Source organism: Eublepharis macularius, chromosome 15, assembly GCF_028583425.1.
Source record: "Eublepharis macularius isolate TG4126 chromosome 15, MPM_Emac_v1.0, whole genome shotgun sequence".
NCBI lineage: Eukaryota > Metazoa > Chordata > Lepidosauria > Squamata > Eublepharidae > Eublepharis > Eublepharis macularius.
This window is the reverse complement of record NC_072804.1, coordinates 29614367-29628122: the sequence shown is the minus strand read 5'-3', so window position 1 is coordinate 29628122 and position 13756 is coordinate 29614367. Positions and strand designations below refer to the sequence as shown.

Here is a 13756-nt window from a genome sequence, read left to right as displayed (position 1 = left end):
CATGGGGGTGGGGAGTATAAATCCCATAAGGATGTGTTAAAATGTGCATGCACAAAACAATCAAATGTTATTAAAAAACATTGAATACCAAGACTTTTTAAAAATCAGCATTTAACTATGATCATTGGTTGACTGATTAATCCGCTCACTGTTTATAAACATGAGTGGCTACCAAGTGATAAACAGCCACAACAGGTGTGTGGTGGAGGGGGAAACTAGCTGTGTTAGAATGCTGATGTGTGAAATACTGCAAACTGCATTGTACTGTAATTTTTTTAAAGCAAACTGATGAACAGGCTTGAACTGTTCATGAACAGCTGAACAGCCCACTGAAAAACAGGTTCCTTGTTTGCAATCAGCACCTGAGCCACACCAGCAGGTGATTGGACATCCCTACTTCCATATTCATGTTCTCGCTAATTCTTATAATTGGGCCTAAACACAACTGACAGACATCTCCCCTCCTCTGCAAACGCTCTGCATTGCGAACAAGCCAGAAGCTGTTAACATGAAAGAAATGGCAGAAATAGTTATTGATGAGGGAGCCCTTTTAACAATATTTAGTATTTAACTCAGTACTGTGGAAACAGCTTCCCAGACAGTAAGCCTTACAACAGTCTTGTAAGGTAGGCCAGTATTCTTATCACTATTTTGTATATGGACATACTGAGGCAATGGTGGCTTTCTTAAGCTGCATGGTGAATCGGTGCTGAAATGCAATTTGAAAAAAGGGACTTGATGGCTCACAGCTCTTAGCCACGGAAGGTTCTAGAGAACCAAATCAAGATTTTGAAAATATTGGTACCATCCTATGCATGTTTTGCTCAGAACTACCATTTTATTTAATAGGTCTTACTTGCAGTCTGTATCAATGAAGCTGAAAAATCTATAGCGCAATTCTAGACAGAGTTACACTCTTCTAAGTGCATGGAAGGCCATGGCATCATTCTGCTTATGACCACAATGCTACTTTAGGGCCTTACTTTACGTTTTTAGAATTGTGCTGTAGGAGAGGTTGGTTCACAATTATTTTCTCACTTGAGTCTGGAAAAGCAACAGCATTGCTTTAGAAGCACTTCCACACCCAGATCTGTTGTAACAGAACCATCCCACTCCATCAAACCAAAAGGATGCCAGATCCACCCCATGAAGGAGCAGCGTGCAGCTTTGAGAGCGGGCACAGAATTTTCCCCAGGGCAGCTTTTCTCTTTCCAGCACTGCCATGGCGGGAAAACATCTGCTCAGCAGAATTCTCCCTTCTGTGCTTTTAAAGAAACAAAGTGCCCTTCTTAGGGTCTTCGACTACAAGACCCTGCCTGCTTCCAGACGTCTTTGCTCCAGCGCCAGTCAACAAAGCCAGGTGTCCAAGTTGCTGCGGCAAGCCATTTTCTGATGAAAAGCTCTCCTCCCCTGCAGAGAATCTGGCATAATTCCACCTTTCCCTTCATAAAAACACACACACACCCCTATTATAGATAAATGATATCACTCTAATAGGGACAAATTGAAGGCAGTGTCCCTTTAAGGGAAGATACCAACAGCCCTCCATCCTCTGGGGTGAGCAAGATCTTCCATATGATTGCAACCTTTATGTGCCTGCAGCCGCCAGAGAAACATGTCCCCGTGCCATGGGGGTAACAAAAGGTGTCCCTGGCCCGCCTGGCAAAGTGGCCCGCCGCTGGCCTAAGGGAGAGCCGATCTGCGCCCCCTTCTTTCAGGAAGGCGGCTCAATTAAGAGGATTCCATTTTCCTTATAAAAAGAAAGGCTGCCAACCTCTTAATTGCAGAAGAGAACCCCAACATGAGATACGCGCAGCGGGCCAGCGGGGACAGACGGACCTCTGGGTGACAGCCGCGGTAGGTCTTTTGCAGAGGGCCCGGTCGGGAGGGGAGGCGAAGCGGCCTGTGCCGCGCACCAACTGCGGATGGGCCCCGAGCACCTCTCCCCGGGGCGGATGGGCGATGCGCGCAGGCTCCCAACCGCCCTCCCATGCATCCATCTCCGCGCAACCTCTTTGCACAAGCAACGTGCATTTCTGGCCCATCGCCCACAGGAGACGCCTTCCGTCCTCCGCATGCCCATGCTACGGTTTTCAGGGAGGGAGCTATGCCAAGGCGGAGGAGCGCACCTCTGCGGGAGCCGCGTGCCTCTCTGCGGCCAGCGCATCCCCGCACCGTCTCCCTTTGCAGCCTGTTCTTGCAGCAAACGCGGTTGTCGCGCACGTATGCAAGGCCGCCCCCCTTCGAAGATCCCGGCAAAAATAGCCTCAAATAATAACAAATCAGTCATCACCATCGTAGGCACTCACGATCCCCAATGCATAAAAGCCGCAAGAAATAACAACAATAAGAATATAGCAACTTACAGATATAGGTCTCCTGCAAAAAAAGGAACCACAATGAATAATAGCATTGATAATAAAAAATGAACCATCCTAATAGCAACTCGCGATCTCTGCTGCAAAAGATAGGAATAATATAATGTAGTAACTTCGTTGCAAAAGAGCCACAATTAATAAATAAATTATAACATTAACAATGAAAATGAACCATCCTAATAGGAACTCGCGATCTTCGCAAAAGAAAAGCCGCAAGAAATTCTAAATATAAGATTACATTAATCATTGCCATCCCGCATAAAAAAACAAACAAACAAGAAACTCAACAAGGGAAAGAAAACCCCCCACAAAAATAATAATTTGTTTTTTAAAAATCATAATTAAAGCCTAGCAACTTCCGCCACTCGCTACAAGCTCTTTCCCCGCGAAGCGCTCCTAGAGAATTCGCTCTTGCTTGCAAAAACGAGCGTGCGCACCTCCGCCCCATGCCAACCGAGAGGAGGAGGAGACTCACCCCGGCGGCAGCCAATGGGAACGCCCGCTGCCTTGCGCGAGGGAGCCAATCAGGTGGGGCGGGGGGGAGGAGCGGGCTCGGGGCGCGCGCGCCTGCCTGTCAAAGGGCTGGCGGTTGCGCGTGCGCGCCAGCGGCCTAGGAAGGGGGTGTGTCGGCGGCGCACCGGGCGAGGAGGCCGCGGGGGGAAGGGAGCCCGATAATGGCGGCCGGGCGGAGAGAGCGCAGCGGCGGCGACTCTGAGGTAAAACGGGATTCGGATAATATCAGGAGCAGGGACGCCCGCGGTTCGGCCGAGGCCTGGCGCGCGGAGCTTGAGCGGGGCCCGAAGGTGCCTCTCTGACAGGTCGGCGGGGAAACGGGACGGCTGCCTGGCCGGGCCTGCCTGAGGAAAGAGCTGTAGCGAGAGGCCTGGGGTTGGGCCGCTCGTCCTCGAGGAGGCCAGGCCTGGCCTTGGCTCCGATACTTGGTAGAACGCTCGCGCGTGGTCCGTCTCGGCCGTCGCTCGCGCGTGTACGGGGGTTCCCACGTGATGCCTCGGCAAACCCAGGTTTGGCCCCTGACCGTGCGCTGGGACGGCTTGAGGGCTGTCTTTCTCTGACCTGCCCGCTGAAGGCGCAGGGCCGTTCATGATGTTGCAAATTGAGATGGGCGTCCTGCAGGAGCTTTGCCTACGGATCAGGCACAAGAGAGTTGTTTTCTTTCTCTTTTTTTAAAAAAACTTTCCTAGGAAACCTTATCAGCAACGCCCAGAGTTGATCCTGGTTCCATAAATATATGCTAATGTGACGTGATGCTTGTGTGTTGCAAAACACGTGTTCGTGCCATTCAGACCAGCTTTGACCAGGGAAAGATAGTGGAGTGGCAGAATGGCAGTTCAGGCCTGTGCATGTTTACTCAGATGTAAATCCCACTGTGCTCATTAGGGATAGCTGCCAGGTAGGAGTGTGTGCATGCATGTGTATGAGACTGCAGTCCTAATTTGCTATGGAGGGGGGCATTGTTGACAGCTTTGCGTACCTTACGACTTTTGCAAGAGACAACTGGCCTCCTGATGGAACAGGTATGACATACTGTATATCGTCTGATGTTGTATAGGGACACCCAAAGGTCTTATGTTTACGGAAGGCTGATAGCTTCAGCACTGTTGCAGTATCAGGTATTCTCAGGACTTTCAGCAGACCAAGTTCCTGTTCTTTATTTATTTACTTCCTTTATTTCCTGTCTTTTCCCCTAGTGGGGATCCGAACAGCGTATATCATTCTCCTCTTCTCCATTTATTCTTCACAACAACCCTGTGAGGTAGGTTAGGCTGAGAGTGTGTGACTGGCCCAAGCTCACCCAGTCATCTCTCATGACACAGTGGGAATTCGAACCTGGGGTCTCCCTGATCCTAGTTCACTACTCTAAACTGCTGGAACTGACCCACATCTCTTAATGGATTATTGCCTTTAGTGTCCCATACAGAAGCTTTCTGGAAAACGTTTGCTTCAGTGTACATATTTTCATAGGACCTCAAAAACACGTGCTCCCCCCCCCCCCACACACACACTTGACACAGTCACTGTCTACCAACCAGGCCTCCAGTTCTCTGTGTACATGTATGCAGTGTAAAGCTGCCTCTCATCAAAAAAGCTGATCTTGGGGTGGGTGAGTTCTGTGTTGTTAGCATGGGTAAAGAACTGGTAGGAGTGGGGCAGCAATTGAGGGACTAGTAGGGTGGAGAGGTGCTGGGTAGTAGGAGAGAGAAGGCAAGAGCTTTTGTGGGGAGAAATATATCTATACGTACCTGCAATGGCTTGTTCTTCAGTACATCACCCTTCTTGATCCTCAGCTTGCCCAAGCCTGACGCCAGTGAGATTATAACTCTTGCTCCTCCTCTTCTTATCATAGAACAAAATTTGAATCCAGTAGCACCCTTAAAGGTCGACACATTTTTTCCAGGCTGTGAGTCTTCATAAGACAACGCTCACTTTGTCAATAAGGATTTTGTTCTACTATTGCAGACTAACATGGCTAACCACCTGAAACTTTCTTCCTGTCATATGACTGTGATGCTGCATGGCTGTGATGTCACATGACTTGCCTATCCTGTGCTTGCAACTTCATGGGTCCCATGCCACTACCCCGGGGTTGAAGCTGGAAAGATGGAAGCCCACTGCTGTATGGGATATATAATATGCCACTTGTTGTATATAGTTTTCCTCTAACTTTTTATTGTAAGCTTTGTATAACTATGGGCCATTTGGATGTGTACAACTGAGTTTGTATAAATGTATGGGCAATAGCCACCATTACTAGATACAGCATTGCACACCAATGTTAAATGGGTGTAGAGGTGAATTTACACAATGGTAGAAGCATGTTTGGATCTGTTCCAGTCTGGTTTCAGACCTGGTCATGGGACTCAACAGCCTTGTTTGCCCTAGTTGATGACCTGCACTGGGAGATGGACAGGGGAATGCGCCCTGTTAATTCTACTGGACCTCTCAGCAACTTTTGATACTATTGATCAGGTTATCCTTTGGGACACGTTTTGGGGTTGGGAGATATTTTTCAGCTGGGATTTCAGGTAGGTTTCAGAGTGTAGTGCTGGGGACTAGAGCAAGAGTCCAATAACACCTATTAGACAAACAACATTTGTGGTAGTGTATTAGCTTTTTGTTAGTCTTATAGGTGTTATTGGACTCTTGCTCTTTTCTGCTGCTACTGATAGACTAACACGGCTACCCATCTTGTGCTGGGGACTGTTGCTCTGCCCCTTGGCCTCTGCCCTGTTTGGTCCTGTGAGGTTTATCTTGTCCCCTATGCTTTTCAACATCCATGTAAAGTCATTGGGAGAAGTCGTCTAGAGCTTTGGGCTGAGTTACCATCAGGGCTTTTTTTCAGGGGGAACGCAGTGGAACGGAGTTCCGGCACCTCTTGAAAATACTCGGCGATGGTGCTTGAAAATAATATTATTTGAAAGAAACTCGTGTTTCCTCTTCATTTCCCTCTTGAGAATTCTGCCGCCTCTTTTCCCAGAAAAAACCCCTAGTTACCACCAATATGTGGATGACACTCAGCTCTGTCTCACACTTCCAGGAGATCTCACAGAGGCAGTGGGAAATCTTGAACAGGTGCCTGGAGGCAGTTTTGGGATGGATGAAGGGTAACTAGCTGAAACTTAAATCTTGACAAAATGGAAATGCTACTGGGGAGGGGAGTTTAACCTAGGAATTGGTATTTCTCCAGCACTCAATGGGGTTGCTCTCCCCAAAGGAGCATGTTTGTAGCTTAGGGGTGTTACTGAACTAGGGCCTCCTGTTGGATAAATAGGTGGCAGCGATGGTCCACCAGCTTCATCTAGGTGAGCCAGCCACCACCCCTCTTGGACGTGAAAGATCTTGCCACTGTGGTGCATGCCCTGATAACATCTAGATTAGATTACTGCGGTGTGTTCTATGTGGTGCTGTCCTTGAGGGTTGTCCAGAAGCTAGTCGATTGGAGTGAGTTGTAGGAACCATATCACTGCAGTCTTGTTCCATTTACACTGGCTCCCAGTTTGCTTCCAGGCTCAATTCAAGGTGCTGGTATTAAACCTTTAAAGCCTTGTATGGCTTGGGGCCAGCATACCTGAAGGATCACCTTCTCCCATATGAATCTACCTGTCCATTCTGGTCATCTTTGGAAGCCTCGCTTTGGGTGCATCTGCCATCTGAGGTTAGACAGGTGGTAACCTTCTCATTCGTGACACCGAAACTTTGGAACTCCCTCCCTAGGGAGATTAGTATGTCTCCCTGTATCATAGTCTTTTGACAGTGGGTGAAGACTTTTTTGTTTTGTTTGCCGTACCCTGGTAATTCTCCCTGGTTGTGTTTGTATATTTGTTTTATTGAATTGTTTAAATATTTTATACATACCTTATTTGAAATGCTTTTAAAATGTTTTGATGTTTCCTGCCTTGGGGACCTTTTTTAGGTGGAAAAACTGCATAAAATTGTTTTATATAAATAAAACGCTACAGTATTTTATTTATGGAGTAAGTAAATGAATAAATCAAATACTACAGTATTTTATTTATTCATTTATTTACTCTATTTATTCCCCCACCTTTCTCCCCGTTGGGGACCAAAGCAGCTTACATTGTTCTCCTCTCCTCCATTTTTTTCACAACAACCCTGTGAGATAGGTTAGGCTGAGACTGTGTGACTAGTCAAAGATCACCCAGCGAGTTTCCATGGCAGAGTGGAGATTTGAATCTAGGCCTCCGATCCTAGGCTAACCACTATGCAACACTGGCTGTTGGTACCAGTGATGAGACTTTTATTTTTGACAGGATGCAAATCAATTACAAGTTTCTTAGTGTTTTGTATTCTTTTTTCCCTAGACACCTTGACCTTGAAGATGGTGAGTAGCCAGCCAAAATACGATCTAATACGGGAGGTTGGCCGTGGCAGCTATGGTGTGGTCTATGAAGCAGTGGTGAGGAAAACCTCGGCGCGTGTTGCGGTGAAAAAGATTCGGTGCCATGCTCCAGAGAATGTAGAGCTAGCCCTTCGTGAGTTTTGGGCGCTTAGCAGCATCAAAAGCCAACACCCAAACGTTATCCACCTGGAGGAATGCATCTTGCAAAAAGACGGCATGGTACAGAAGATGTCCCATGGATCCAGCTCCTCACTTTATTTACAGGTAAAGGAGGCTGCAGGTAATGGAAGAGAGGTTAGAAAGCTGTTTAGTTATAGAACAGGGGAAGAGGAGACTGACAGGGTGCATGATACCTAGCACTAGGTTTTAAAGAGAATTAACTGGCTTCATATTCTACAGGTATAGCCATTTTTGTAGGCTAAACACAAGTCACACAGCTAAGAGTTTAAAACTTAATGGAATATGTGCAAAGCTTTTGTAGCATTGATGTCTGATCTCAGCAGAGTCATCTTGGCAGGCACAAGTAGCTCTTTGTAAATATCTCGTTTTCAGTTATTATTATTATAAACCTTATATGTGCTTAAATGAGGAACTAGGTATAGGAAGTCACTGTTGAAACTTCTGCTGCTGCTCAGAATTATTAGATCTTCTTACACTATTGAATGTGTGCTTAGAATGGGGATTACCAACTGTTGTGCCACTGCAGTATTGCAAAACATCAATTTGGCATGACGCTAATATCAGTGGCGTTGTATGGAGGGGTATTTGCAGAATCATTTCTTGAAAAGATGCATATAACCCTTTCTGATGTAATTTGACATACAATTTAGAGTTTATATAAATGACATTAACGATTGGTGTTCAGCGATCTCCATTTCACTCATCAATGGAGAATTTCGAGAGCAAAAGCAAGTGCTCCTATCTTTCTGTAGGTATGCATTTTGGTTGTTTTGTTCAGGCATTCTGACAGCATTCAGCCATATAGATGGAGACAATATTTTGCACAGTTCCATTAAATATAACTTCATTAGTAAAGGAAAAAGGAAACCTTGGCAACCTATTAGCTGTGCTCTCTCCCAGTGTTTCCCAACCTGTCAATTGGGACCCAAAATAGAATCGCAAAGCCTCTGAAAGTGGGTTGCAGGCCAGCCCTTCTTAATGGCGGCTCCTGCCCTTTGCTTCTTCTCTTTCTCTCATCTTCTTCCTTACCAGCTTCTCACATTCTCACCTAGCCCTTTGTGACAATAATGAGGGTGTGGGGAAGCTGTCTGGTAACTAGCAATTTTACAATACTAGGTGGAAGAAGGGGAGGAAGGCTGGAGAGTTGATGGGAGCTGTTACAGTGCAAGGGAAAGTGAGAGGAGAGAAGGAGGTGTGTGTGAATGTAGGCTGTCTTAGTGCTGCTCCTTCAGCATCCCAACTTCTTGTCCAGCCCCCTGCAGTACTTCACTGCCCTCTACTTGCTGTGAGGGATGTTCTGCGCTGAGCCATTTGCTGCCCATCTCTTTACCAACATTTTCCATCTTCCTGCGTCTCCTCAACCCACCACTGCCACCCCAGCACCTTCTCAATTTCTTGTGCCAGCCCTGGGTGGTCACCATATGAAGTAAATTTGGACTTCTGGGTCACCACGCCAAAAAGGTTGGGAACTACTTCTGTCTCCAACTCCCTCATGTCACTGCTGAGGCCTTTGGAGAGAAGGGGGACAGCAGAAAGGCACCGTCTTTGTGATTGGACACACATCTTTCTTAAAACCCTCTTGGCAAGCTCTTAGGTTGGGATCATGATTTATAGGGAAGTGAGCAAACCATAGTCTGTTGCTTGGACATGATAATGAACTGTGGATTGTGGCAGAAATACTTAGACTGCTGCACAAGAAGGTAGAGGGAAGTGTCCTCCAGGCATATTCACATAATAACAGACATCATAATAGGTTTATTGTTATATCTGAATTTGATCAGTTGGCCACTTCAAACATCATTCAAAATTATAGTTAAGTTTCTTTAACCATGTGATGTCTGAATTAAGCTTCTGCATTATGAGCAAACTAGTTGGTTGTGTCTGAAATATGGCATAGTTTGCATTTGGGTAGGAAATCAAAACTTGGTGTGCAGTGGGTGTTCTACCTGAATTGGCAAGCCTTGCTTGGCCTCCAGAGTTCACCATACCATAGACAGGGGGCCTCAGAGCAGATGGAAAATGAAAACTCATAAGTAGGTCTGAATCCTGGTTTGTATGTTTAGCATATGAAGTGATGGCTTAAGTTATGGTTAGCGCAAACTCTGGTTTGATGTGATGTCTGAGCCTGTACTTTCATGAAAGGTGCTGGCTGAATAGGTGAGATGTACTTATTGCTACAAGTGCCTGCTGCCTGTGCCCTTTTTGAAATTACCGCTGGCCATACTCTTAAGAGGAAAATTAGAAGAAAGAACACAATAGTATTTTTTAAAAGTCCGTTAAAAGTACAGAACTCTCATTCTCCTTAGTAAAATTTCTTTCTTGAATCATGCTTGTTAAACAGTTATATGAAATGTCTTCTCATATTATAGCTTGTAGAGACCTCCTTGAAAGGTGAAATTGCCTTTGATCCCAGAAGCGCCTACTACCTTTGGTTTGTGATGGATTTCTGTGACGGAGGTGATATGAATGAATACCTCCTGTCCCGAAAGCCCAGCCGCAAGACCAATACCAGCTTTATGCTTCAACTCAGCAGTGCCCTGGCTTTCCTGCACAAAAACCAGATCATTCACCGTGACCTCAAACCTGACAACATCTTGATCTCTCAAAGCAGGATGGATGCCAGTGACTTGGAACCCACCTTGAAAGTAGCAGATTTTGGGCTAAGTAAGGTCTGTTCAGCTTCAGGACAAAACCCCGAAGAGCCTGTGAACGTAAATAAATGTTTCCTTTCTACAGCTTGTGGAACAGACTTCTACATGGCCCCTGAAGTTTGGGAAGGTCACTACACTGCCAAAGCAGACATCTTTGCCTTGGGGATTATAATCTGGGCAATGTTGGAAAGGATTACTTTCATAGACACAGAAACAAAGAAAGAATTGTTGGGGAGTTATGTGAAGCAAGGGACCGAGATTGTGCCTGTTGGAGAGGCGTTGCTTGAAAATCCGAAAATGGAACTGCTCATTCCTGTAAAGAAAAAGACTATGAATGCTCGTATGAAACAGCTGATTAAGGAAATGCTCGCTGCTAATCCACAAGACCGCCCAGATGCTTTTGAATTGGAACTTCGGTTAGTCAAAATTGCTTTTAAAGACAGCAGTTGGGATACGTGACCTCTGGAGTACTTTGACCTCTTGACAGAGTTTGATTTGTAACAATGGTGCAACATTTTGTGGGGAAAAAAATCCAGACCAACCTAAATTCAAGGTGTCAAGGCTCAGTGTATTATCCATTGCATTTCTGTTGGGGTTTTTGGTGGGGGGGGGGGATGGTGGTAAACTAAGCTCAAAGTGGCTATTTTTTATTCTTTACCCATATGTGTATATTCCCAATTTGGATATTTCCAAGATGTAATAGTATCTACTTGGCCAGGAAATTGCTGGAGATTAGGAGATTGCTTTCTAGGAATCCATTAAGGAGTATTTCAGACATTCCAATTTCTTATAGAATTTGGAACACCCATGGAAGAAGCGATTTGCATGCTGGTAATGCAAATCATTGGACTTTGTAGAGTAAAAATGTGTATATATTTATGTCAATGTGAGTGTGTCCCCCCCTTTCCATGTGGAGAAAATATGCCCATTATTTATATTATCTAATATAGATTTGGCTGACTGTGGCTCATCCATAAATTCCATAAAACATAAGCATTCTCTCTACTTTTTTTCTTGAAGGAAAAATGTGATGATGCAGAACGTAACTGCAGTTATAAAGGGAGCCTCTAATTCAATTTCTTTGTTTCAAACGTTTCCACAGGTAATCTGACAGCACATTCCAGCAGTCATGGCCAGCGCCTTGGTTAAGTCATTAAGCACACCTTCATTTTCCTAAGAGAACAGGTTATTAGTTAGGCCACAGCTTCTGTGCAAGCCTATCCTTTGACATAATATTCAACATCAGTTTGACTTCAGGATAAATTTTAATTTATTTTAGTTTTGAAAATCTAAATCATGAGGAAAAAGAGTTGCCTTCTGGAATCCACTGAAATCCTTGCCGTTACAAAAATTTCCCGTATGTTGTTTCTTGCTCCTGGTATAGATGCTAATCTCATTTGCTACTGCTCTCCTTTTAGCAGAATGCCTTCCACTAGATTGTCAGTGGTGGCTTTTATTAAGGCATTTAGTGTATTTAGCTATTCCCCCGCCCCCATTAGAAAATGTGGCAATCTTGAGGGTTGTTTCTCTGCATCAAGTAATAGCACTCAGTTTTTTGCCCTGATGTGTTTTTTTTTTCCTTTTTCAAATTGTTGAGTGGTAGAAACAGAATGCTTGGCATCATCTTGCTTGTGTGCAGAGAGCAAGGTGCAGAGCAGTTCCACAAGAGGCCAGTACAAGGCACAAACACCATGCTGCTTTGGTTACTCGGCTACCCACTGCTCTCTGTGTGGGGTACTTACGCATAGGATGAAGCATTCCCTCTCCTGCACCTTACTTTGAAGTATTTAGTGACCTGTTCTCTGTCCTACCCCCAAGCTGTGTTACACTCTGCTTTCCACATGCAGGATAAGCAGGGCTTCTGCTTTTCTGCACATTTTGGTGGTATTTTTTTTTTTTTAGCACAGGGCTTGATAAAACAGGGATAAAAACTGCTTCATGACTAGATGGGGAGCTTGCATGGGCATGTGGCGTAGAATTTTTATTCATTCTGTGATTGGAAACTACTTATTATCAGAGTTGACAATAGCTTCAGAGTTTGGTATTGGGATTACAGACTACAGACTAGAGAGCGAAACTGATCTTTTCCCCTTGTGTGTGTGTTTTCCTCTTCAGATACACTCGATCTAGTTATACTTTGTTATTCCTTCTCCAGCATGGCTTGAACCCGAAGAATAAAACAAGTAAATGCAGATTAAGTACCCTTTAAGCAAGATGCCTTTAAAATTATTTCCTTCGATCAAAATATACTGGTACATATCCGTTTGCTCAAAATGAAAGTTTTTGATCTTAACTGTTTCCTTGAAACCCTCAGGGGTTGAAAATCTTGCCTAAGAATATATTTCAGGAAATGTCTCATTGTTGACCTGAGATGTTGCAAAGACATGCTTGGACTGAATTTCAACTGTTTAAATCAACATACCTGTTTTTCCCCTCAACAATGCTATTAAGGCTGTGATTCATTAATGTCTATCCTTAGCTTAACTTCTGTTCAGTTACAGTGTACAGAGGCCATAAACACGTCTTTACCACCTGTGCCTTTAGAGAAGAGGCTGTGTTGCAAGTAGGAAGGCACTCCCATGGACCTTTTGTGTTAGTAGTTAACCTGCCATCCATTAACTGAATGTTTTCTTAAAGATTCGGGTCATACAAAAATATAGGAACTTGGCCAATGATGACTGGGAGAAAGCAGGAATTTGCTCTGGGTGTGTCTGAACTAGTCTGTTTACTGTGCACTTCAACTTGGCACTTGCAAGCCCTCAGCAGATCCATAATTTGGCTTTATTATTGCATGTGCTTCTTAAATTCAGTGCAGGAACTGTTGATAGAGCAAATGTATATTGCAGAGTAAAACCATTAATGCCCAAAGTGCTGCACTGGTTCCTCCTGTTTTGAAAATGTTGGGGAGGCCTCCAGGACCCCTCCCCTGATGGTGCTTAGCCCCTCCCCCCCAGCCTCGACTGCTAACTTGATTGTTCCCTTATTTATCCATTGAATATTTGTCCCTGAGGTCTGTGTGTGGGGTTTTTTCTCCTGTTGTTGTTTGTTGCTTGTGTTGCTTTGGGATCTTGTAACATTTCTGAAATCGAAATTATTGTAGCAGCTACAAAAACAATGCACCAGCGTGACACAAAAGTTGAGATATTCATCAGCACTTCAGAAAGAAAACAACCTTTCATAGCTTTTTTCCTTATAAATTGTAAACTCTATTTTGTGAAGAATTTATAAAGGGGAAGGGAAATTATTGTGTAATTTATTGAGTTCATGACTTCTAAAAAATAAAGTCTGAATTAAAAAGAAATATTTGAGTTTAAAGAAGATTGCTCTTTTTTAGTTGTGTTGTGCTGAATGTCTGAATATTAATGTATCTGTTTTTGTGAACTATAACTGGCCTCTGCACAGTTTATCTGCCCTGAGTTCAATGCTCTTGGGAAGTGGGTTTTTCCCCCCCAGCTTCTCCACAGCATCACGTTACCTTTGTGCAGCACAGCACCAGGGCTTTCCTGGGCTTTTCTCCGATCTTTTTCAAAGCTACTTAACTTCAAAGCTTTGGGAAAGATTGCAGAAAAGCTTGGATGGCTACAGTGTGGGTGGGAAAGTTAGGATTTTCTAGCTCACATGGCAGCAATTTTCCCTCACCCTGTTTCTACAGCCATCATTTCCTTTGT

The 13756-nt window shown here is 44.6% G+C and overlaps 1 protein-coding gene across 1 annotated transcript; it reads left to right on the top strand.

Moving 5' to 3' along the window:
• Positions 1-3005: 3005 nt before the first annotated feature.
• Positions 3006-13321, top strand: PDIK1L (PDLIM1 interacting kinase 1 like). Its single transcript, XM_054998666.1, has 3 exons — positions 3006-3094; positions 7220-7521; positions 9807-13321. Exons 2-3 carry the CDS (start codon positions 7237-7239, stop codon positions 10545-10547), a joined length of 1026 nt encoding a protein of 341 aa, XP_054854641.1. The 5' UTR covers positions 3006-3094; positions 7220-7236; the 3' UTR covers positions 10548-13321.
• The last annotated feature ends 435 nt before the right edge of the window (positions 13322-13756 follow it).

Excerpts from the sequence above, each read along its gene's own strand:
- PDIK1L (XM_054998666.1), top strand. The coding sequence starts at position 7,237 with ATGGTGAGTAGCCAGCCAAAATACGATCTAATACGGGAGGTTGGCCGT. Across the intron at positions 7,522-9,806 it reads GCTCCTCACTTTATTTACAG|CTTGTAGAGACCTCCTTGAA; the intron begins GTAAAGGAGGCT and ends CTCATATTATAG.